Genomic DNA, 25,410 nt, shown 5'->3' with positions numbered 1-25,410 from the left:
ATTCAAGAAGGGAAGGTTGAAAATAGTGGTAATGGAGGGTTAGAACAAGTGCCTTAGAGAGGATGGGATCAGAGGCACAGGTAGAGAGCAGACAGAGTATTACAAAAAAAAAAAAATCTGTGTAAGAGAAAGTCCTCCCCAGAATGGGGCAGAGAGATGTAGAGGAGAGGCTTTGCGAAGTTCAGGCCTGATGCTTTCTATTTTTGTACAAATGTAGATACCAAATTCATCAGGATCTAGGGAGGGAGGAGTCAGTGGGATCACTGGGATGCTCAGGAGGGAGTTTCAAGGTGTATAATCTGGAATTTGAGATAGTGAGCTCTCTTTTTCCCCACTCGTTGCTCACTCTATAATTTGAGATCAAATTAAGAACAAAGAGGCCATCTAGAAACATTTGGGACCAAAGGGCAGAAATGCAGGGGATTTTCATGGGTGGTTATGTTATAGCCAGAAGAAACGTTTTTGAGTTGAACAGGAAAGGTATAAAATTAAAATGATTGCACTTTTCAAATTTCAGTAGCAACATGACATCTTGCTGGCAGTTTGGATTTTATGGACAAAGTAGCCTGCCTACCTGTTGTGTGGCATATTAGCTGCTAATGTTGCTTTATTTTTTTTAAAGTGCTGCTTTAAAGAACCTATTTTTAGTCTCTCATAGCCTACCAGCAACATCTCGACCTATCAAACTTCTCACCACTGAACTTACTTCTGGCATATATTCAGGAGCCTTCTTGGAAACTTATTTCACATTCTTTTTGTTTGCTCCTAATTCAACGTTAGTTGTGTATAATTGCAGGTTAGAGAGATGATTGCTCACCAAAGAATTACAATCAAACTTGCCTTGTTAGTGTATAAAGCTCTGCTTGTTAATCACAATCATTCGAGCAGTTTCCAGGCCTCACTGGAACACAGATGGCATGTTGTTATCATTTAGAGTTCCCCAAATCAGACTCTGTGGATGTTGCCTAGAGAAGCCTGTGTTGTTTTGCTTTTCATTACTGGTCTTCTGTAACACTGAGCTCGGGTTCTGGATTCAAAGCCTGTTACGCTTTGGCCCGAGATGAACTCATGAATATTGTGGAACTCTAATAGCTCACTCATGTAAATTATGCTTTCATTGTGAATTGGAAGTCTTGTTTTGCATTCTGTGTTGATTGGGGAAAAAAGGCTAATGAAGTAAACTAGAAGGTCTTGGAAAGCCCCCAGATATGATAAAAACATTTACCCTGACTTCCATGTTGAACTGAAAATATAGTTTTGAACAGGGTCCATTTCTTCATCTTGCCACTTGAAGATGAGCATGGTATTAAAAAATGAAGGAACAAGTTCAAGTTCAGTATAGAACATATCACAATTTCTTGTGATACTTCTGTCCGCATCTCTTAATGATTGTACATAGGTGGGCAGACAGGACAGAAGGGATTGAGTATTCCTACAAAACTCCCAACAGCAGAGTCTTTTCAAAGAATGTAGAGGTATGATATTTGACAGGAGCAACCAACATTTGAGGGGAATTTTAATTCTGCAGCTGATGTGGTGATGCTTACATTAAAAATTGTTGAAGTTGCTGTCTTGCTATATTCATTGACAGTAGCATGTGAGAGATGGAATATTTTACAGTTTGTGAAAAAATGAAGGAACAAGTTTGTAGATCCCTTCAAATATCCAGGAGGATGGCTCAGGGTGGAAAATCCTAGCTCGTCCAGTGTTGGAAAGGTTTAAAAAGGTGGAAAAAAAGGAAAACCACTGCTGTGAATGAGCTGCGCTCTGGTCTCTGGTGCTTCTAGGGCTTGGATTCTTAAGTGGTTTGCACATTCTAAGATGCTACTGTTTTAAATTTTTTATTGATTTGAACTTCAGACAGCTTGGTTGCCTGATGAATATTAATTTCTTGCTTCTTGCACAAAAACCTTTTAACTTTTTTTTAAAATGGTATTCAAGTGGTTACAATGTGCCAAGCACCATAATAAGCGCTAGAGTAGATACAAGATAAGCACCCACACATGGGGCTCACAGTTTGTAATAGGGAGGATGGTTCAATACCCATTTTATAGATGAGGTAACTGAGGCATAGTGAAGGTAAATGACTTGTCCAAGGTCACCCAGTAGACAAGTGGCAGAATCGGGGTTAGAACCCAGGGCCTCTGACTCTTCAGGCCTGCGCTCTTTCCGCTAGGCCACAGTGCTTCCTAACTGTCCCTTCCTTTCAACTCTCTTGCCACCAACCCATTGCTCACACCTTCCCCCTGCCTCAGTTATAAAAGTCACCTCTTGCTGGAGCTATTCCATGATTAATCTTTCCACTTAGTCCTCCCCTGGGGACGGAGGTTGGAAATGGAGAGAGAGATTTGGGAATCACCTATGTAGAGGTGGTATTTAAAGCCATTAGAATAGATAATCCATCAGTCATATATGAGCACTTACCATGTGTAGCACACTGCCTTGAGTGCTTGGAAGAGTACAATATGACAGAGTTGTATCTTGATCTTGTCTGTCTGGCCACTCACCTCTTGCCCATATCCTCCCTTCCACTTCATACTCAACCGTTTCCCCCCCCGCCTTCCCACCTTCAAACTCAAATCATGTCTCCTCCAAAAGGCCTTCGCTGACTAAGCCCTAAGGGAAGCAGTATGGCTTAGTGGATAGAGCGTGGGCCTAGGAGTCAGAAGGACCTGGGTTCTAATTCCGGCTCTGCCACTTGTCTTCTGTGTGACGCTGGGCGAGTTACTTCACTTCTCAGAGCCTCAGTTACCTTATCTGTAAAATGGGGGTTAAGACTAGGAGCCCCATGTGGGAGAGGGACTGTGCCCAACCTGATTAACTTGTATCTACCCTAGTGCTTAGCACAGTGCCTGGTACAGAATAAGCACTTAACAAATACCACAATTATTATTCTTATTATTATTATTATTAAGCTCTTATTGACCCTATCTGCCTTCCCTTCTCTGTCAACTCTACACTTGGTTCTGTAAGCCCTCTGATACTCACCAAAGCCCCACAGCACTTTTGTGCATGTCCTTATACTGTAAGGGTTGGGGGGATCGGGATGGAAAGAAGTAGACCTTGTCACACTGTGGGCCACCAGAGAGCCTGGCTGGGAGACAGTTTTGGCCATGTTGGCCCCAGCTTCTGGTAGGGATTTCCCTTTCATCCTGATGACCAGACTGAGTCAGGGGTTTTTCATCTTGTCCATGAATTCAGAGACAGTCATCCACCTGGCCTGCCCCAGCTGTATATCGGGACTTAGAGATGTGAGCTGTGCATCTACGTAATACAGCACCCGCAGTTCATTCATTCAATCATATTGGAGGGCTTACTGTGTGCAGAGCACAGCACTAAGTGCTTGGGAAGTACAAGTTGGCAACATATAGAGACAGTCCCTACCCAACAACGGGCTCACAGTCTAGAAGGGGGAGACAGACAACAAAACATGTGGACAGGTGTCAAGTCCTCAGAACAAAAAGAATTAAAGCTAGATGCACATCATTAACAAAATAAATAGAATAGTAAATATGTACTGTTGGACCACTGTTCTACGCACTGTCAGCATGGGTACCAGAACTTTCTGCTAAGAGACAATCCCCCTGGAGGATGGTGGCCATAGAAAATGTCAGTTATTGCACTGGAATGAGGAAACCCAGTGGTGGAAATTTGGAAATTTGAGGTATTTTTCCCTTGCCTAGACCCTCATCAATAAAACAAAAATAAAATAAAACTGGTATTTATCATTCATTCATTCAGTTACATTTTTTGAGCACTTACTGAGTACAAAGCACTGTACTAAGCACTTGGGAGAATATAATATAATACAATATCAAGTGCTTACTGTGTGCAGAGCACTTTTCTAAGCACCTGGGAAAGTACAGTACAAAAGAGTTGGTAGACACAATCCCTACCCTTAGGAAGCTCCCACAGTTTCAAGCCAATGGCAAGGGGTATCTGCTTGATTTGAAGGAAGATGAGAAGCCATTAGAGGTTTTTGAGGAATTCAAGGATGAACGATGCTTCAAGAAGTGAATTTGTGTGGCCCTGTGGAAGCTTCCAGAGTCTCCCAGGTGGTGAGACCACTTGGGATCCCAGAGTTTATATTTGGAGAGGTGAAAGATCTCAGTTTTATAAAAAAAAAAAAAAAAAAAAAAAAAAACACAAAAAACTAAGCAATCCAGTTGAGCCAAGCACTTTGAAAAAATGTGCACAAAGCAGTGGGAATATGCAATGCTCAAATGCAAATTGAATTAATTTGTTGCTTCCACTAATTGACCTCCTTTAGATTAATTTTCAAACTTGCATGTTTGCTTAATCTTAATACCTTCTGACTTATTCATGAAGTGTTTTTCTCCTAGCTTTAAATAGCCTTTCTCTATTCAAGCATTTTCAATGAGATATTCTCCATCCTGAGGTTGCTAATAAGGCTCCTTGGATTTTCCTGGTTTTGCATTGTTTTCTTTTTTCTTTTTTTTATTCAGCTTTGTGTTTTGAGTATATCTAAGGGGAAATTCATCCTTTTAAAGATGGGGGAGGAGAAAAGAAGAGGTCATCAAGTGTCTCTCAAATGAAGCAAAGTTTCATCAGGGCATCATTAGTAAGCAATGCTTATTTGTCTTTATTGGCACTTGCTATAGTGAGCAAACAAGTGGAACAATCTCTAAATTATGCAAGCTTGTGGAGTTTTCATTATTTTTTTAAGCCAAATAAGATTAATGCCAAATCTTGGTGTCAGAGAAAATAGAGCTGAATTGGATGTTGTCACAAGAAATTCTTGTTCCTGTCATTAAAGGCAACTACCTATTTCAGGCAATTAAAGGTTCTGATACATCGAGTGGATCACCGAGATGTGTTTCATTGTGAGAGACTTAAAGCTGAGTGAGAGCTAGCTCCATCTACATCTTAGCTAATTGGATTATTGCCCACTCCATCACTGCACCCACCGGCACTCCAAAAGCTACTGGAAGCCGGGAAACGTTGCTCTCATCTCTTAGCGAAATGAGCTTTTAGCTGGAGAATTTTGATGGAGAAAGGTTACTTAGCTCAGTTGGGAACTGAATACTAACAGTACATGGAGCTTTCCCACTCCAGTGGGTTCATGCTTGTGACTCTGTAAAAGGTCATGTTATTCTTTGCAGCAAATTGTCAAAATCATTGTAGTTGTATAATATCAGAAAAGAAAACTTCTTTTCTGAAATGGACCAATTGTACCTTTAGGGGAAAGTAAATTCCAGATATGCTTCAACTGGTTCCATGAGGGCAGGGATAATGTCTATTAAATTCTTCTGTACTCTGCCCAGTGTTTGGTAAAATGGCCTACACAGAGTAGGTGCTCAATAATAGTAATACTAATAATTGTGGTATTTGTTAAGTGCTTACTATGTGCCAGGCACTATATTAAGCGCTGGGATGGATACAAGCAAATCTTGTTGGACGTGGTTCCTGTCCCACATGGGGCTCACAGTCTTGATCCCCATTTTACAGATGAGGTTACTGAAGCCTACAGAAGTGAAGTGAGTTGCCCAAGGCCACACAAGCAGACAGGTGGTGCAGCCGGGATTAGAACCCACGACCTTCTGACTCCCAGACCCATGCTCTATCCAGTAGGCTACGCTGCTTCTATTGATTGATCAATTCCTCTAGACTGTAAGCTCCTTATGGGCAGGTTGTGTGTTTACCACTACTGTTATATTGTACTCTTTCAAGTGCTCTCTCTCTGTCTCTCTCTTTCTGTCTCTCTCTCTCTCTCTCTCATACTTATTGAGTGCTTACTGTGTGCAGAGCACTGGACTTAAGCGGTTGGGAGAGAACATACAAGCTTTTAATACAGTGCTCTACACACAGTAAGCACTCAACAAATATAATCAATTGACTGGTTGAAAAGTTCTGTAATTTACAGGAGATGAGTAACGATTTTAGTGGCAAATTATACAGTAGTTGCAGCAAATTGACTAATTGTATAAACCAAACCAAGGACTCTGGTGCATCCCTGAAGCGTGCCTGACTATGGACCGATTGAGCAGTCATGGAGAGCAGAGATGGCTCCTCTCTCCTCACGTATAATACTCCAACAATCACTTAAAGCACTTTCCACCACAGAGGATGACTCTCTGTGAAGAATATATTGCCTGCTAGTGTAAAAGGATGTGACTTCTACTCTAATACTTAATGAAGTTCCACTGCAATTTGAGCCATGAAGAAGATCAAAGCTTCTGCATCTGATGTCCTACCAGCCAAGATCCACAAACTGAGTGGGGAGTGAGCAGCTTGTTTACCAGCCCAGGCAAGTATGTGCGGCATCCTCAGAAAATGGCACAGGATTACAAAGATGCCACAGTTCTCCCAGTCTTCTAAAAGAAAGGGGGAAAGGCTGTCTGCAGAATTATCCAGTACTATCACTGCTCTCTGTTGCTAGCAAGACCCAAGCCAGAATCTTCTTGGAACCACTACCAGATAATAATGTTGTTGCGGTGTTCCCAAAATCCCTCTGCAGTTCCAGACCATAGTGGACATGACCTTTACTGTGCATCAGATGAAAAAACAGGAGTGCAGAAAGCACTGCTGAGACCTCTGTGGTGTTGGGAGACATCATTAGTATGGCTGTCCTGAGAGATTCCATCATGAACCCCTTCTTTGCCACTGGAGTAAAGCAGCACTGTGTACTGGAGTCAGTCTTGTTCAATCAAATTTACATGTGGAACAGAGTAAGTGCTCAATCAATACTATTGATTGACTGATTCCTCTAGACTGTAAGCTTGTTGTGGGCAGGGAATCTCTCTCTCTCTCTCTCTCTCTCTCTCTCTCTCTCTCTCTCTCTCTCTCTCTATTATATTGTAATCTCCCAAATGCTTAGTACACTGCTATGCCCACAGTTGTTGCTCAATAAGTACGATTGAATGAATGACTGTCTTGTCTGACTATACTGTATATACCCCACTGCGGGCACAGTGTGTGGCCCCTATGGGCCACTTAAATGTTGGCATTGCTGCCATTTCCACTGTTGTTGTTGTGACACCACTGCTTTCGTTGTGCAGTTTGTCAGAATCAGTCAATGGTATTTGAGCACTTACTGTGTGCAGACTGTAAGCCCAGCAGGGACAGGGATTGTCTCTCTTCATTGCTGAATTGTACTTCCCAAGCACTTAGTACAGTGCTCTGCACACAGTAAGTGCTCAATAAATGAGTGAATGAATGAATGTAGAACATTGTACTAAGCACTGGGGAGAGTACAATACAACACAGTTTTTAGACCTGTTCCCTGCCCAAAAGAGCTTATAGTGTAGAGGACAGAGATTCCAGTCTTCCAGGATATTACTCTGAGTCAACTGGCTGAGAGCATTAGTGTCCATCTATGAATGACTCCTGGTTCTGTGCCTATAAATGTGCCCTGGAAGCACACACCTAAATCATCCAGGTGATTATGAACCTTTCAGAATCAACAAAGCTCTGTGGAGTAACAATTAGTGTGGAGAAGATATGTACCAGGCTACACCTGGAAAACAGAACCAAAGATCTGTCAGTGAACTAGTTGGCTGTCACCAAATAATGCTCCTTGAATAGCTTACGGTCCAGAAACCCAAGGTTAGACAAGATGGAAGAAAACAAATCAAGGTAGCTAGTGTATCTAGTTCTATCATGTTGCATGTTTTTGCTGCATGCTTTGGCTACACCAGTGCTTGGGAATTAGAGAATTTTCATCCAAAAATGAGCTTGTGTGGATTCAGTGGACCTCAGTGTTGAACACTTGCACACATATGAAGAGCCTCAGATATGGCGTACTGCAACATGGGATTTAGGAAGAACAACTCATGCATTAAAGAAGAATGCCAACAGTCCTCTGGCATCAAAATTTCATGAAGATCCAACAGGAGATATGCATAGAGCAATTGTAGTGACTTCAGGACTGAGACCTGGACCATCCAAGATGGCACATTTAACTTCTAGAACAGTTCCATCAGTGCCCATAAGCGCAATGCTTAACACCAGATGGCAAGACATAATTACAGATAGAGGTCCTGGAGTGCAGTCAGACCCACTGAAGAAGCAGTGCTAATTATATTACACTTATGCTGCATGAGCAAGTAAGGAGGAAAAACCTGCAAGTAAGCAGGAAAACCAAGTAGTGGCTCTCCAGCCCTGATTTCTCTCCCGCTCTGCAATCTCACATTTCCTCCTGCCTTCAAGACATCGCTACTTGGATGTCCTACTATCACCTCAAACTTAACATGTCCAAAACTGAACTGCTTATCTTCTACCCCAAACCCTGTCCTTCCCCTGACTTCCCCATCACAGTAGAGAGCTCCACAATCTTTCCTGTCTCACAAACCTGTAACCTTGACAATATCCTTGACTCATCATCATCATCAATCATATTTATTGAGCGCTTACTGTGTGCAGAGCACTGTAGTAAGCGCTTTGACTCCACTCTCTGTTGACCCACATATTCAGTCTATGACCAAGTCCTCTCGGTTCAACCTTCAAAATGTTGGTAAAAACCACCCTCTCCTCTGCATACAAATTGCTACCACATCAACCCGCACTTAACCTATCCCTCCTTGATTACTGTATCATCTTCCTTGCTGACCTCCCTGTCGCCTGTTTCTCCCCACTCCAGTCTCCACTTCTTTCTGCTGCTCAGATCATTTTTCTACAAAAACGTTCAGGACACGTTACCATTCTCCTCAAAAAACTCCAGTGGCTGTCCATCCTGGCTCTGCCATGTGTCTGCTGTGTGGCCTTGGGCATGTCACTTAACTTCTCTGTGCTTGTTTCCTTATTTGCAAAATGGCATTAATCCTACTCCTGCTTACACTTTGAGCTCCATGTGGGACAGGGACTATGTCCAACCTGATTAATTTATATCTTCCCCAGCACTTAAAAAAACGCTTGGCACACAATAAGCACTCAACAAGAACCAAAATTATTATTATCCACCTCTGCATCAAACAGAAACTCCTCACCACCAGCTTTAAAGCACTCATTCACCCTGCCCCCTCCTACTTTACCTCATTACTCTACTACAACCTACAATTAACTTCACTGTACCTCAGTCTCCTCTCTTGCCACCAACCTCTTGCCCACATCCTGCCTCTGATCTGGAATGTCCTCCCTCTCCGTATCCAACAGACAATTATTCTCCTCCCACCCTTTCAAAGTCTTATTGAAAGCACATCTCCAAGAGGTCTTCCCTAAGACCTCATTACCTTTTCTGCCACTGCTTTCTGCATCACCCTTACTCGCTCACTTTATTCATCCCCTCTCCCAGCCTCACAGCAATTATGTACATGTCTGCAATTTATATTAATACATGCTTCCCCCTCTAGTCTGTAAGATCACTGTGGACAGGGAATGTGTCTGTTATATAGTGATAATGTACTCTCCCGAATGCCTAGTGCAGTGGTCTGCACAAAGTAAGCGCTCAATAAATATGATGGCTTGCTCTATAGTGAGCAGAAATGAGTAAACAGTGTCAGAAGAAGAAACACATCAAAAACACCGTGAAGTACAACCATAAGTAGGATGACAACTTTGGACAGGTAGTACATGGCAGCTGAAGGTAGATCAGTCTGACTTGTAGGAATTGGTTCTGGGATGATTGTCTTGAAGCCAAGTGTTCAGGAAGGCTGTGAGACCAAGATGAGGAAACAAAACCATGCATGGTGATAAATGCAATAGGGTGGTGGGAGAACAGCCTGGAGGGGGTAGAGAGGAGAGGCTGGGGGAGGGGTGGGAAGGATCAGGGGGAATCTCAGCATATCTGTGTTGAGGATGAGATAGTTGGGCACACATCTGTTATCTCACCCAGACTGATTAAAAATCTCTCTCGATAGCATCAGCTATCAACTGAAGGACAGCTGGCAAATATGGCCCCCTCTCACTTTGAAGAACAAATTATTCCATGGCAACTTTCTAGTCCAGCAGATTCTTACTACTACTACTACTAATAATAATAATAATAATTATAGTATTTGTTAAGCACTTACTCTGTGCTAGACACTGTACTAAGCGCTGGGGTAGATGCAAGCAAATTGGGTTGGGCACAGTCCTTTGTCCCACGTGGGGCTCACAATCTCAATCTCCATTTTCCAGATGAGGTAACCAAGGCCCAGTGAAGTGACTTGCCTAAAGTCACACAACAGACAAGTGGCGGAGCTGTGATTAGAGCTGATGACCTTCTGACTCTCAGGCCCAGGCTCTAGCCACTCCCCCTATGGTTATGTAGCTGGAACACAGTGACTTCTTGATAAATTTTTATTACATGTGTCTTAGCAAGGGGTGAGGTTCATTTTTATTTCACAATGATCCGTAACAGTACTACATATCAAGAAGCAGCATAGCCTAGAGGATACAGCATGAGTCTGGGAGTCAGTAGGAACTGGGTACTAATCCCAGGTCCTCCACTTGTCCTTTGTGTGACCTTGGGTAAGTCACTTCACATCTCTGTGCCTTAGTTACCTCATCTATAAAATGGGGATTAAGGCTGTGAGCCCCAAAAGGGACATGGACTGTGTTCAACTTAATAAACTTGGAGCTATCCCAGTGGTTGTTGAAGCAGCATGGCTCAGTGGAAAGAGCATGGGCTTTGGAGTCAGAGGTCATGGGTTCAAATCCCAGCTCTGCCACTTGTCAGCTGTGTTACTTTGGGCAAGTCACTTAACTTCTCTGGGCCTCAGTTACCTCATCTGTAAAATGGGGATTAAGACTGTGAGCCCCACGTGGGACAACCTGATTACATTGTATCCCTCCAGCGCTTAGAACAGTGATTTGCACATAGTAGGTGCTTAATAAATGACATAATTATTATTATTATTTTTTTTTTATTAGCGGTTAGTGCAGTGCCTGGCACTTAGCACTTAACAAATACCATTTTACAATATTTATTTAACCTAATAATAATTGGCATACTAAGTGCTTACTATGTGCCAAGGACTGTATTAAGCACCTTAGTAAAGTATAAGTAGATTGGACACTGTTCCTGTCCCACATGGGGCTTAAAGTTTTAATGTGTCTCCCCTCTACTAGACTGTGAGCCCGTTGTTAGGTAGGGATTGTCTCTATTCGTTGCTGAATTGTACTTTCCAAGCACTTAGTGCAGTGATCTGCACATAGTAAGTGCTCAATGAATATGATTGAACGAATGAGGGGAGAAAGAACAGGCATCTTACTCCCACTTTTTGGACAAATGAGAAAACTGAGGCCCAGAAGTGACTTGCCCAAAATTCTACAGCAGGTTCGTAACAGAGATGGGATTAGAACTGAGGTCTACTGACTCTCAGGCATGTATTCTTTCTAATAATAATAGTGGTGTACTAATAGTAATAATAGTAGCTCACTTGCTGTGAGCTAAGCACTAGGATAGGTCCAAGATAATCAGGGGAGACACAGTCCCTGTCCCATGTGGGCTTACGGTAAAAGTAGAAGGGAGACAGGTATCAAAACTGTATTTTGCAGATGAGGAAACTGAAGAACAGAGAGGTGATTTACCCAGGGTCACACAGGCAAGCGACAGAGAACCCAGGTCCACTTTGATTCCCAGGCCTTTGGTTGTTCTGCTAAGCCATACTACTGGGTCTAAGTGCTTATTAGTCGATGTCTTGGATGTCTCAACCCAAACCATCACCACTACTGCTAAAAGAGCTCAGGTGGGTGTCCAGATGGTGATAGGACATAACTTTCCCCTCTAAACCAGTAGAGAATTACCAAAGTTTTGCTCACCCTGAATGACCAGGGCCAGAAAAAGGGCACTGCTGTATTTCCATGAGCAACATGAAGAAGGGTTTCTCCCTCAGTTCCCCTCACACTCACTAATACCATCTCCCCATTAACAGTGTTGCTTTTGAACTGAATGAAAACTTTGCATGGCCTGGTGGATAGAGCATAGGCCAGGGAGCCAAAAAAGACCTGGGTTCTAATCATAGCTCCACCACTCATCTGCTATGTGACCACAGGCAAGTCACTTCTCTGTGCCTCAGTTACCTCATCTGCAAAACGGGGATTAAGTCTGTGAGCCCTATGTGGGACAGGGACTGTGTCCAACTTGTATCTAACCCAGTGCTTAGTACAGTGCCTGACACATAGTAAGTGATTAACAAATACCATAATTATTATTATTATAAGGTAGCTTTCCTGGAGTCACCTGACCCATTTCAAATTGAATCTTCAAAACATCCATATTTGCAGTTAAAAGAAACAGTGGAGAAAAGTAAGTGGATCAAGTAGTAATCCTTGTACTAACATTTTAAAGGTATTTAAGAAGATGCTTGGCATGTTTACTTAGTAATGACCTAAATCACTAATGTGAAATAGCTGAGGACAGATCACATCTCATGCTCCAGCTATAGCTATCTTAGAACTATTAAAAACAGTAGATAACATGAGACTTTCATTTTCCTTTCTTAGCTTGTCTTGTTAAAAACTACTGTTAATTGTTTCACTTGAGGATTGGAAGTAAAAATACAGAATAACCATCCTTTGTGGCTCGGAGGGTAGCTGTGAGCCTGGTCTCCTAGATTTCAGACCTTCCTGCTTCAGGGAAGCAATGTGGCCTACTGGGTAGAGCACAGGCCTTGGATTAGAAGGATCTGGGTTATAATCCCGGCTCTACCACTTGCCTGCTGTGTGACCTTGGAGAAGTCACTTCATCATCAGTCGTATTTATTGAGCGCTTACTGTGTGCAGAGCACTGTACTAAGCGCTTGGGAAGTACAAATTGGCAACATATAGAGACAGTCCCTACCCAACAGTGGGCTCACTTCTCTGTTCCTCAGTTACCTTATCTGTACAATGGAGATTAAGACTGTGTGCCTCTTGTGGAGCAGGGACCGTGTCAACCCGATTTGCTTGTATCCACCCTAGTGCTTAGTACAGTGCCTGGTACACAGTAAGTGCTTAACGAATGCCATAATTATTATTAGTGTTATTATTGTTACAGTGGTGTGGGGTTTATTCTTCCCACAAAGTGAATGCTTCTCAAGCTAAATTTCAGTGAAAGAGAGCTTAGAAATATATCCTGCGATTTCAGAATTTAGAATTGTGCTGTAATTGTTCCTGAACATATGTTTCTAGATCTTCCAAATGAGCAGCATGGCCAGAGTTCTATATGGGTTCTAAAAAATCTATTTACAGCTGTAGACTAGTTGAACATTTAAAATAGCTACCATGCATTAGCATGATCCTCTTTAATAAGCTTTGAAGTGCCTATGTTCAAAGAAAATAGTCTACATTAAAATGGTTTTCATTAGGAAGTTCAGTTTCATCTAGGAAATGGTAATTTGGGAATATTCTTAGGGAAGCAGAGGGAAGGTTTCTTGACTGACAGTATTGTCCCTAGGCTTTTCAAAGGTAGCCAAAATATTGGTTACATTTCCAGCCCTATTCTCCCCTTCAGTATCCTGTTCTCATTCCCATGGGGAGAAGACATTCTCTCTCTATACCCAGAGGGTGGATGAGGGAAAAGGCAGGAGGCTGTGTTCTCTGGGCTATGTATGTCTGTTCCATTTGCCACAGGGAGAGTCATCACTTCCTACCTGCTTTGTCAAGATCTTATGAGCTTTGTGTCAGTGGGAGGATCACCCTTATAAATTGTCAACTTAATGCTCTTTTGTAAAGGAGTCAAGACTATTTTGTGGTGAATGTACTGCTCTCTGGAGTGATAAATTATTCGTTATTGCCTTGTTTAATAAGGTGAATTTTAGGTGTAGCTAAGTAGGCTTTTACAGTACTTTACCAAGCACTTAGCACAGTGCTCCTCACTCAGAAAGCACTCAATAAGTAACATTGCTGGATTAATTAATTTGGAAAAGGTAGAAGAGTCTGTTCAAATAGTGGCAGAAGGACCAATCTAAATGGATGAGGACAAAGTGGTGATTTAACCGGTAAGACATGGGACCTGGAGGAGTTTTGGGTGGGTGGTTTAAAACAGCTAAATTCAATGAGCAGTTGGACAGAAACTGCAAACAGATAGCTTGTATTCATTCATTCAATCGTATTTATTGAGCGCTTACTGTGTGCAGAGCACTGTACTAAGCGCTTGGGGAATACAAGTTGGCAACATATAGAGACGGTCCCTACCCAATAGTGGGCTCACAGTCTAGAAGGGGGAGACAGAGAACAAAACAAAACATATTAACAAAATAAAATAGAATAAATATGTACAAATAAAATAAATAAATTAATAGAGTAATAAATACGTACAGACATATATATATACAGGTGCTGTGGGAAGGGGAAGGAGGTAAGGCGGGGGGGATGGGGAGGGGGAGGTGGCGGGGAGGAAGGAGGGGGCTCAGTCTGGGAAGGCCTCCTGGAGGAGGTGAGCTCTCAGTAGGGCCTTGAAGGGAGGAAGAGAGCTAGCTTGACGGATGTGTGGAGGGAGGGCATTCCAGGCCCCATTCCAGGGGGAGGACGTGGGCTGGGGGTCGACGGTGGGATAGGCGAGAACGAGGCACGATGAGGAGATTAGCAGCAGAGGAACGGAGGGTGCGGGCTGGGCTGTAGAAGGAGAGAAGGGAGGTGAGGTAGGAGGGGGCGAGGTGATGGAGAGCCTTGAAGCCAAGAGTGAGGAGTTCTTGCCTGATGCGTAGGTTGATTGGTAGCCACTGGAGATTTTTGAGGAGGGGAGTAACATGCCCGGAGCGTTTCTGGACAAAGACAATCTGGGCAGCCGTGTGAAGTATGGATTGAAGTGGGGAGAGACAGGATGATGGGAGATCGGAGAGGAGGCTGATACAGTAATCCAGACAGGATAGGATGAGAGCTTGAATGAGCAGGGTAGTGGTTTGTATGGAGAAAGGGCAGATCTTGGCAATGTTGCGGAGGTGAGATGGCAGGTTTTGGTGACGGCTTGGATGTGAGGAGTGAATGAGAGAGCGGAGTTGGGGATGACACCAAGGTTGCGGGCTTGTGAGACGGGATGGATGGTAGTGCCGTCAACAGTGATGGGAAAGTCAGGGAGAGGGCAGGGTTTGGGAGGGAAGACAAGGAGTTCAGTCTTGGACAAGTTGAGTTTTAGGTGGTGGGCAGACATCCAGATGGAGATGTCCTGAAGGCAGGAGGAGATGCGAGCCTGGAGGGAGTGAGAGAGAGCAGGGGCACAGATGTAGATTTGGGTGTCATCAGCGTAGAGATGATAGTTGAAGCCATGGGAGTGAATGAGGTCACCAAGGAAGTGAGTGTAGATCAAGAACAGAAGGGGACCAAGAACTGAACTTTGAGGAACCCCTACAGTAAGGGGATGGGAGGGGGAGGAGGAGCCTGCAAAAGAGACTGAGAATGAACGGCTGGAGATATAAGAGGAGAACGAGGAGAGGACAGAGTCTGTGAAGCCAAGGTTGGATAGCGTGTTGAGGAGAAGGGTGTGGTCCACAGTGTCGAAGGCAGCTGAGAGGTCGAGGAGGATTAGGATAGAGTATGAGCCTTTGGATTTGGCAAGCAGGAGGTCATTGGTGACCTTTGAGAGGGCAGTTTATGTAGAATGTAGGGGATGGAAGCCAGATTGGAGGGTGTCGAGGAGAGAGTTGTCATTGAGGAATTCGAGGCAGCAAGTGTAGATGACTCATTCAAGGAGTTTGGAAAGGAATGGTAGGAGGGAGATAGGGCGATAACTGGAAGGTGAGGTGGGGTCAAGAGAGGGTTTTTTTAGGATGGGAGAGACGTGGGTATGTTTGAAGGCAGAGGGGAAGGAACCAGTGGAGAGTGAGTGGTTGAAGATGGAAGGTAAGAAGGGGAGAAGGGACGGAGCGAGAGATTTCATGAGATGAGATGGAATGGGGTCAGAAGCACAGGTGGCCGGAGTAGCAGTTGAGAGGAGGGAGGAGATCTCCTCTGAGGATACTGCTGGGAAGGATGGGAGAGTAGTGGAGAGGGTTGAGAGCCAGGGGGTTGGACTTTGGGGAGCTCAGACCTGATGGATTTAATTTTATTAATGAAGTAGGAGGCCAGATCGTTGTGGGTGAGGGAAGGAGGAGGGGGAGGAACAGGGGGCCTGAGAAGGGAGTTGAATGTATGGAAGAGCTGACGGGGATGATGGGCATGGGTGTCAATAAGGGAGGAGAAATAGTTTTGTCTGGCAGAGGAGAGGGCTGAGTTAAGGCAGGAAAGGATAAACTTGAAGTGAACGAGGTTGGCATGGTGTTTAGACTTTCGCCAGCAGCATTCAGAGCTCGATCATAAGAGTGAAGGAGGCGGACAGTGGCAGTGATCTAGGGCTGTGGGTTAGTGGTACGAGAGCGGTGAAGGGAAAGGGGAGCGAGTGAGTCTAGCTGAGTAGAAAGGGTAAAGTTGAGAGCAGTAATCTGATCATCAATCATCAGTATGCATGGCCTTCCCTAACCCTTCCATAACTTTCCCTTTCCTCATTTCTTCTCAACATTTAAGCTTTGGGGGATGACCTGAGGACTGGTTTGGTGTTGGATGGAGTGATGATGAAGTATGGTCTGGTGGTGGGAGCCCTCTGTGACAAATCCCCCCAGCTCCAGAAAAGTCCTGATGAAGCAGATAGTCCCAGAGCCCTTATAAATGTAATAGTAATGGTGTTTATTGAGCACCCACTGAGTGCTACATTCTGTACTATCCTTGTGGGAAAATACAACAAAAGCAAAATACTTGTTTTGTGATCTTTAAAAGCTAATTAAAGTTTAGTTAGAGGGATTCAACTGAGTTGGGTTTTTTTGCTTTAATTCTTTTATGTTTTCCATTTCTTCTTAATGTCTAGCTCTTAGGCAAGAAAATCCACAATTGATTTTATTTTCAATATCTGGTTTATTTGAGAAAGCATTACTTAGTATTTCTCGTCTCTTATGTACATATCTAATTTATTTATATTAATTTATATCTCCCCCTCTAGATTGTAAGCTCATTGTGGGCAGGGAATATGTCTGTTTATTGTTATCTTGTATTCTCCCAAGCGCATAGTTTAGTGCTCTGCACACAGTAAGCACTCAATAAATAAATGTGATTGAATGAGGTTTTCATTCTATCTGACTACTTCTCACTTTCATTTGCTGGCTCCTTTGTCCCCTCACGCTGTCACTTGCAGTTTTAGCTACTACCTCTACATTAGTGAGACTCAAATTTATATTTCCAGTGCTATGCTCTCACTTGCTCTACAATCTCCCCTCCTCCTATCAATTAATCAGTCACATTTCTCGATCTCTTACTGGGTGCAGAGCACTGTATTAAGCACATGGAAGGGTACGATATAACGGAACTGGTAGACATGTTCCCTACCTATGAGGAGCGTAGTCTAGAGTGGTAGATAGATATTAAAGCCATTTATGGATATAATTACAGACATATCTCTAGGATAGCTCCACCCAAATGATTACACTGTCATCTTAAACTCAGTATGTCAAGGACAGGACTCCTCTTTTTGCCTAAACTTTCTTCTCCTTTTCCACTTCCTAGCTTTCCCATTGCTGTCAACAATACCACTGTCCTTCCTGTCCCAGAAGGTCACAACCCTGGTGACAACATAACTCTTCTGTCATTTACCTCCCACATTCAACCAGTTTTAAATCTTACTGAGCCTTCCTCTCCAGTATCACACAGTTCCACTCCTATTCACTTAACTTCTCTGTGCCTCGGTTACCTCATCTGTAAAATGGGGATTAAGACTGTGAGCCCCAAGTGGGACAACCTGGAAACCTTGTATCTATCCCGGTACTTAGAACAGTGCTTGGCACATAGTAAGCGCTTAACAAATACCATTATTATTATTATTATTCAAGCCCTCTTCACCTCCTTCCTGAACTACTGCCATCACTACTACTATTCATCACTACTACTATTATTGTTTTTTTCTTGATCCTCAACTCTCTTTAGTTTCATACAGCTGCATTTATCATCCTTTTAAAATAATCCACATCACTCCCCTCCTTAAAAGTTTCCAAAGGCTACCCATTTCTAACTCCATGAAAAAAGAAGTACTGACCAGTGACTCTAAGAGTCTCGAGCTATTTGTTACCTCATCAGGAAAGCACTCAGTGTAGAGTAAGTGCTCAATAAATAGCACTGATTGAGTCTCTTGCTACATTCCAGTGCAGACTTTGCCCCTCCCAAGGTAGCCATATAACTATGCCTTACTTTTAATTCTCCCATTTCCCACCCATTGTTCAGTGCTTTCCTCCATCATGGAACTCCCTCTCCACCTAGACCTGCCAAGCCACATCACATTCCTCTCCCAAATGGTCCTCTTTCAAGAGGTACGTCATGACTATTCACTCAACTTCCTGGTTTACCACTGCATGAATCACCTCAGAGCTCATGTGTTAATCTGCTTATTATTTTGAATTTTATGTTTACTTTTGTTTTTATCATTTGCTTCTCTTCTCCTCTGTCTATTGTCTTTAATTTTCCCAAGATCCTAGAGCAGTGCTGGGCACTCTGTGTTTAATAAATGCAGGCAGTAATGATGATGATAATGGCAAACAACTTTTCTTTTTTCCATCTCCTACCCCATCAACGGCTGTGCTCTACAGGTGGTCTGAATTCACTGTCGGCTCAGGTTAAAATGAATGAATACTTCAGAGGATTATAAACTCAGCTAATTATGCTACATTAAAGTTTGTCTTGTTTACTGGTCTGTTTCAAATTGACTGTTAAGAATAAGGACTATGGGTAGGCATGCCAAATATATATGAAAGTAACTCAGGAGCAGACTGGACCCCAGGAATTCTGGAACAATCCTCTGATGCTCATGTTGGCTGCTGGGACTGTGTGGTTAACTCTGGCTCTAAACTGCTCTTTCCTTACAAGGAGAAAATAAAGAACCCTCTGAGAGCCAGGAAGGAGAAGCCACCTTGAAACCTAGCAGATAGATGGCAGGCCTGAGAATCAGGAGACCTGAGGTTAATCCTGGCACCACCACTTGCCTGCTTTGTGACTTTGGGCAAGTCACTTAACCTCTTTGTGCCTCAGTTTCTTCATCTGTAAAAGGAAGATCAAATGTCTGTCCAGTCTGATCATCCTGTATCTAACCCAGATTTTAGCAGAATGCTGCGCACATAGTAAGTGCTTAACAAATTCTATGATTATTGTCATTATTGAGAGTAAATAGAATTAGATGATAACTGCACTATGAACTTAAGTGAAAACAGTACAGTTGTGCATATTGCAGTACCTGTCGCAGATGGGGCTCAGTCTAAGGAGAACAGTTATATAATCATTTTTCATGTGAGCAAACTGAGGCACAGCAGTTGACATGTCAAAAGTCACAGAGTTGCCAAGAGGAGGAGAGGTATTAGAACCCAGGTTTCCTGACTCCAAGTCCTGTGATCTTTCTGTCCCTCATATCTTCCTCCCCATCTTACATGTTCAGGCTGGTATTTCTTCCTAAAAATTTTAGAGCCATTTTGGCTATGATGACTGTGATTGTGCTAATAAGAAGTCTGTTTTATTCCCTTCAAGAACACACCTGCAGACTCAGAGCTCTTCACAAAATGTCTGTCACCTTGTGGTATCTAGTAAGCAGGAACTGCAGAAACTACCAAGCCCCATTACTGGAGTGAATTTTGAATTTCTGGGAAAATGTTTTGCTGTGGGCCTCTACTGGGATTTCTTCAAAAATTTCATTTCTGTTCTCAACGTTAAAGTGATAAATATTTAAAATGCATTTATTTATCATTTATTGAATATCAACCATGCACTCTACACTGAACAGGCCTTGAGGAAGATACGTTATCTGACAGAAAGGCTCACGGCCTCAGAGACAGACTGAAGACGCTAAACATGAGAATTCTAGGAAAGAAGTTGGCCTGTTCTATAGGTGAGAGAGATTATTGTTTTTTCTTTTCATTTCAAAATGTCTTCGGGTGAAAAAGGATCACATTTCACAATGGAGAAGTTATTGAATTCTTTTTTTTTTTTGGCTTCTGTTCTCTTTAAACTCCTTTCTCTCAGCCTTTAGGCAGAAATCTCTTCTAGGGAGGATTTTCTGGGGCAGGCTTTTTATGTTTTAAACATTATCAGTTACTAAATTATAATTCTTCCCAGCAAGGAAAGAGTTAATCCCAGAATGTCCCTAGCATACTGTAATTAACTTCTGAGGAAAGCCTTTACTCTCAGCAGGAGATGATGTCACAGTGCATTCCAAAGAGACCTAAATATCTGTTGGCCCAAAAGGGAAATTTTCAAGAAGGCTTTGTTTTTCCACCAAGAAAATCAGATTTTCCCAGGTAATCAGTTCAGCCAACAGCAGATATGACCAACCACTGCTACAAACATTAATAATCTATTAGCCTATAGTTGCTGCACTTGGGTGTGTGGAACTGGGGACCCCATACTCTCCAAAGCCCCCTGTGCCCCCACCACTTTTCTGATTTTGGCTTTCTTTGCCCACTATTCCCCAGCTCACTCTTTTCATGCCTCTTACTCTACCTTTGTTGTACCTCATTCTTTCATCTCTCTCTTGCCTCTGTCCCATTGCTCATACTGGTCTCCTAGTTTGGAACTCCTTCCACAAATCTGATAGCCCACATTTCTTCTCACAGTCACACTTTTCTGATAATCCCACCTCCTCCAACAAGCCTTCCCCAATTACTTTCCCAGAACCCCAAATTTAATAAACCCATCAGCCAACTATTGCACTTGTGGATCTATTTGTACACACCCTCAACACCCATGTTTGCTCAATTTTAACCAATCTAGGTACAAATATTTAATATCTGTCTCTTCCCACTGTTAGAGTGTAAATGGTGGCAGTAATATATCACTTCTTTAATTTGTATTTCTCAAGGGTCTAATACACTGCACTGCATCAAGTAGAGAAGCAGTGCAGCATAGTGGAAAAAGTATGGGCTTGGGAGACAGATGACCTAGGTTCTAATCCCATCTCTGTCACGTTGGTGCTGTGTGACCTTGGGTAAATTGCTTATCTTCTCTCTGCCTCAGTTCCCTCATCTGCAAAATAGGGATTCAATATCTGCTCTCACTCCTATTTAGACTGTGAGTCCCATGTGGGACCTGATTTTCTTATATTGGCCTCAGCACTTAGTACTGTCCTTGGCATGTAGTAAGTGCTTAAGAAAAACTATTATTAGTAGTAGTAGTAGTAGCATTTGGATGCTCTATCAATAGTATTGCTATTACATTGGTCTTTTCTACTACATGAGGCAAGAATCAACTAAAATAGACATCTGTGCAAGTATTTGTGAGCTCCGCAAATAAATAGAAATTGTATAGTTTGTCAGTTTCTCATTTAGGATGTACAAGATCATCATCTAGTGTTTTCTGAGCTGACTGTGCACATAGAACAGGAACAAGTAGTTGGAAAAGGGAATTGTCGAAAGGAGGCATTCCTGGCCCCTGTGAATTTGAAATCTAAAATGGAAATATTGATAAGGACACATAGAGACCAAAGTTAATTTAACATATACATTAGTACACAATTAAAAACAACTATAGAAAGGAAAAGTATAATCCCTGAAAGGCAAGGTATCAAATGCAGGCATAACGCAGGGTACAGCCAAGGATCTCATTACTTTCCATTGCCAATAAGATCCTAACCAGAGGTCTCCTGGATCCGTTACTGAAGAACATCAGCAACCAAACATTCTTGGAATCACAGAATGGCTTCCGACTAACTAGAGTGTGGATTGGTGAACTTAATCTCTGCTGTGCATCGGATTCAGGGAACAGTAACAAGACCTCTGCACCTTTGTAATGGTCCTTATGAAGGAATTTGTTGCCATTCTGGAAATTAATGAATCATATTTATTGAGTGCTTACTGTGTGTAGAGCACTATGCTAAACGTTTGAGAGAATACAATGTAACAGAGTTGGTAGAGACATTCTATGCTCACAAGAAGCATACAGTTAAAAAGGACCCTACGTTAGACTGTAAGCTTGTTGTAGGCAGGGAATGTGTCTGTTATATTGTACTCTCCCAAGCGTTTAGTACAGTACACTGCATTGCACATAGGCGCTCAATAAATATGATTGAGTGATTCCTGCTGCCCTGAAAAATTCATCAAGGAACCAAAACTACTTCCTTGATGAACCAAAACTACTTCTTGGCACCATGGGTGGTGAGGTCAGAGCCTAGGGTGAGCCATTCCCTGTTGCCAGTGGAGTAAACCAGAGGTGCCTAGTGGGACCCAACCATGTTCGGTTTACTCAATGCAGCCATGCTGGAAGATGCAACCAGAGTTCTGAGTGCAGCTGTTAGAATACATCTCCAGTGCTCTGGAGGAAACTCCTCAACCTCAAGAGACCTGGAGCAATATCCAGAATCCTGGAGGAAGTCATTCGGGAATTGCTGTTTGAACATGAGTGCACTATACAGGCCCACACCCAATAAGACATGCAGATGATGGTTAGCAGCACCACTGAATCAGCCAAATGTTACTCCCTGATAATGACTCTATAGAAAACAGATATGGACCAGGTGCAGCCTTTTTATGCATATAAACTGTGGCTGGGATTGTGGGTTTCACTTTGGCCTTTTCAGTCCCACATACTTGTGTGGTGGTGGGTTTTTTTCCCCACCACCAGTGGCATCTTAAGTATTGAGGACAACTATATCTAGAAAGAGAGCACCTCCAACCTATGATATATAGAACCCCAGGATGCACCTGGTATTGAATGATGGAGTGATAATTGTGGAAAAGGTATATAAGAATTGCAGTGATCCTCTCACAGAGATTCTTCTGACATTCCAAATTCAAATTAAAATACCTTTCCCAAACCTTGATGAAACATTTAATAGTTCCAAGGGTTAAACATTTTGACACAGCGTCATTTTTCCCATTCATTCATTCAATTGTATTTATTGAGCGCTTACTGTGTGCAGAGCACTGTACTAAGTGCTTGGGAAGTACAAGTTGGCAACATATAGAGACAGTCCCTACCCAACAGCGGGCTCACAGTCTAGAAGGGGGAGACAGACAATAGAACAAAACATATTAACAAAATAAAAGAAATAGAATAAATATGTACAAATAAAATAAAGAGTAATAAATAGGTACAAACATATATACATTGATTCATTTCATTCAATTGTATTTATTGAGTGCTTACTGTGTGCAGAGCACTGGACTAAGCGCTTGGGAAGTCCAAGTTGGCAACATATAGAGACGGTCCCTACCCAACAGTGGGCTCACAGTCTAGAAGGGGGAGACAGACAACAGAACAAAACATATTAACAAAATAAAAGAAATAGAATAAACATGTACAAATAAAATAAAAATACATATATACAGGTGCTGTGGGAGGGGAAGGAGGCAAGGCAGGGTGGATGGGGAGAGGAGGAGTGGGAGAGGAAGGAGGGGGCCCAGTCTGGGAAGGCCTCCTGGAAGAGGTGAGCACGCAGTAGGGCCCTGAAGGGAGGAAGAGAGCTAGCTTGGCAGATGTGCGGAGGGAGACCATTTCGGGCCAGGGGCAGGACATGGGCCAGGGGTCGACGGCGGGACAGGTGAGAACGAGGCACAGTGAGGAGGTCAGCGGCAGAGGAGCAGAGGGTGCGGGCTGGGCTGGAGAAGGAGAGAAGGGAGGTGAGGCAGGAGGGGGCGAGGTGATGGAGAGCCCTGAAGCCGAGGGTGAGGAGTTTTTTCCTTGCTGCAGATTGCACTGTGATCTCTTACTTCTGGGCCTTTTTAGAGTTTTCAGCATAACTTCCCCTTAGGGAAATTCCCTCTTTCACCTTGCTAAAGTCCAACTCAGCATATTTTGGGTAGGTTGAACTATCCAGTGGGAGCATTTTAGTGAAGAATTTGGGGTTAAGACTTAGAATCCTAAAACATCAGAAGTGAAAAATGAATATGGATTCCCCTTGTCTCCAGGTTGTGGGTTCAAATCCCGGCTCTGCCAATTATCAGCTGTGTGACTTTGGACAAGTCACTTAACTTCTCTGGGCCTCAGTTCCCTCACCTGTAAAATGAGGATTAAGACTGTGAGCCCCACGTGGGACAACCTGATCACCCTGTATCCCCCCAGTGCTTAGAACAGTGCTTCGCACATAGTAAGCGCTTAACAAATACCATCAGCATCATTATTATTATTATTACTAAGTGTTGTGGTAGATACAAGATAATCAGGTTGCACACAGTTGTTTTCCCACATGGGGCCCACAGTCTAAGTAGGCGAAAGTAGGATTTAATCCCAGTTTTACAAAGGAGGAAACTGATGCATAGAGAATTTAAATGTGTGCCCGAGGTCACATACATCAGACAAGTGGAAGAATTAGGATTAGAACCCAGGTCCTCTGATTCCCAAGCTCATATTTTCATACCCTTTCCACTAGACCCCACTGCTTCCCATTTGTTATGCCTATGTTGTGTCATTGCAGCTATATAGTTGTGAGTTATATTTTAGCATGGCACAGTCTGAACAGAAAATACTGTACTAGCTGTGTGCTGGTATGTGAATAGTTGGGAGGATAAAATTGACATTTCCATGCAATACTTCATTTATTAAACCAGGGATGTGAGAAAAGTAAATGGAATAAAGCTGATTAAACAGAGGCTATATTTCATTCTCTCATCTTTTTAAGATGATATAGGAGAAAACCAGTGTATCAACAGGTAATTGAGTGTGAGGTAAATGAAAGGGGAAAGTGGCATGGATAGGGAGAAATAGTGGAATATCAATTTTAATTTTTCATTATGCAACAGTTGGACCAAGAAGACACTACAGTATTTTAGAATGAATATTTAAGTTAATAGTGCTCCCCTATAAGATAGAGATAGCATGTGTGTAGATATGTAGGTATTTGTGAAGATAACTTTACAGAAGGTGAGATTTTTATCAATGAGTGAGTCTTGTTTGGAAGACTGATGCTTCATTGACAGTCCCCAGCACCCTATTTGCTTGTATTAATCATGTCTTGCTGCACTTTGACTTTTGTTGTCCACAAGGCCTGGGAAACATATTTTTTTTTTGTGTGTGTGTGTGTGTGTGTGTGTGTGTGACAGTCTTCTCAATGCTTCTGCTTCCTGACAGTCAGCCCGATTCTAATTTTATGTCAGGCCAACCTGTTCTCTGTAGCTGTCTCCTAATTTTCCAGTGCAACTTCACTTTGTTTCAGGTCTTCCTTTATTAGTCTTTCAAGTGTTTCCTTCTGCCTATATATTCTTTCCCATTTCAGTTCACCATGAAGAGATGTTTTAGTTTTCTAATATCATTCTTCTCCCATGACCCACCTATGAAGGTATGATATGTCAACAAATGCTTTGGATGCTGCTGGAGTATCTGTGGTTCAGAATCTCATTGTTAATGTCAAATGGAAAGAGAAGATCACTACATGACATCAGTAGAACTGCTTTAAGTCAGATGTGGCAGCCAGATTCCATGACAACATAGAGGGTGCAAACTACTATTTCTCCATTGACTTTCAGTTTGGTCTGAATCTTGATGTCACTTTTGGCCAAAGGGCAGGCAGTCAGTTCTTCCAAGAAGGAGTGTTTTCCACCACCTGATGTGGCAAGGATTAGG

General features: G+C 42.7%; 1 protein-coding gene across 10 annotated transcripts in view; it reads left to right on the top strand.

Moving 5' to 3' along the window:
- Positions 1-25,410, top strand: part of RALYL (RALY RNA binding protein like) — a 670,673-nt gene that overhangs the window by 264,359 nt on the left and 380,904 nt on the right. For 8 of the 10 annotated variants that reach the window (XM_038745780.1, XM_038745790.1, XM_038745786.1 and 5 more), the window contains one exon: positions 19,643-19,747. The exons of the other annotated variants lie outside the window; for them this stretch is intronic. In XM_038745780.1, the coding sequence (XP_038601708.1) occupies positions 19,643-19,747 (105 nt within the window). The remainder of the gene's footprint in view (positions 1-19,642; positions 19,748-25,410) is intronic. 10 annotated transcript variants of the gene reach the window in all.

The sequence above is a fragment of the Tachyglossus aculeatus genome, chromosome 4 (genome assembly GCF_015852505.1).
Source record: "Tachyglossus aculeatus isolate mTacAcu1 chromosome 4, mTacAcu1.pri, whole genome shotgun sequence".
Taxonomy (NCBI): Eukaryota; Metazoa; Chordata; class Mammalia; order Monotremata; family Tachyglossidae; genus Tachyglossus; species Tachyglossus aculeatus.
The sequence above is the reverse complement of the archived record's forward strand: the minus strand, read 5'-3'. Positions and strand labels throughout refer to the sequence as shown.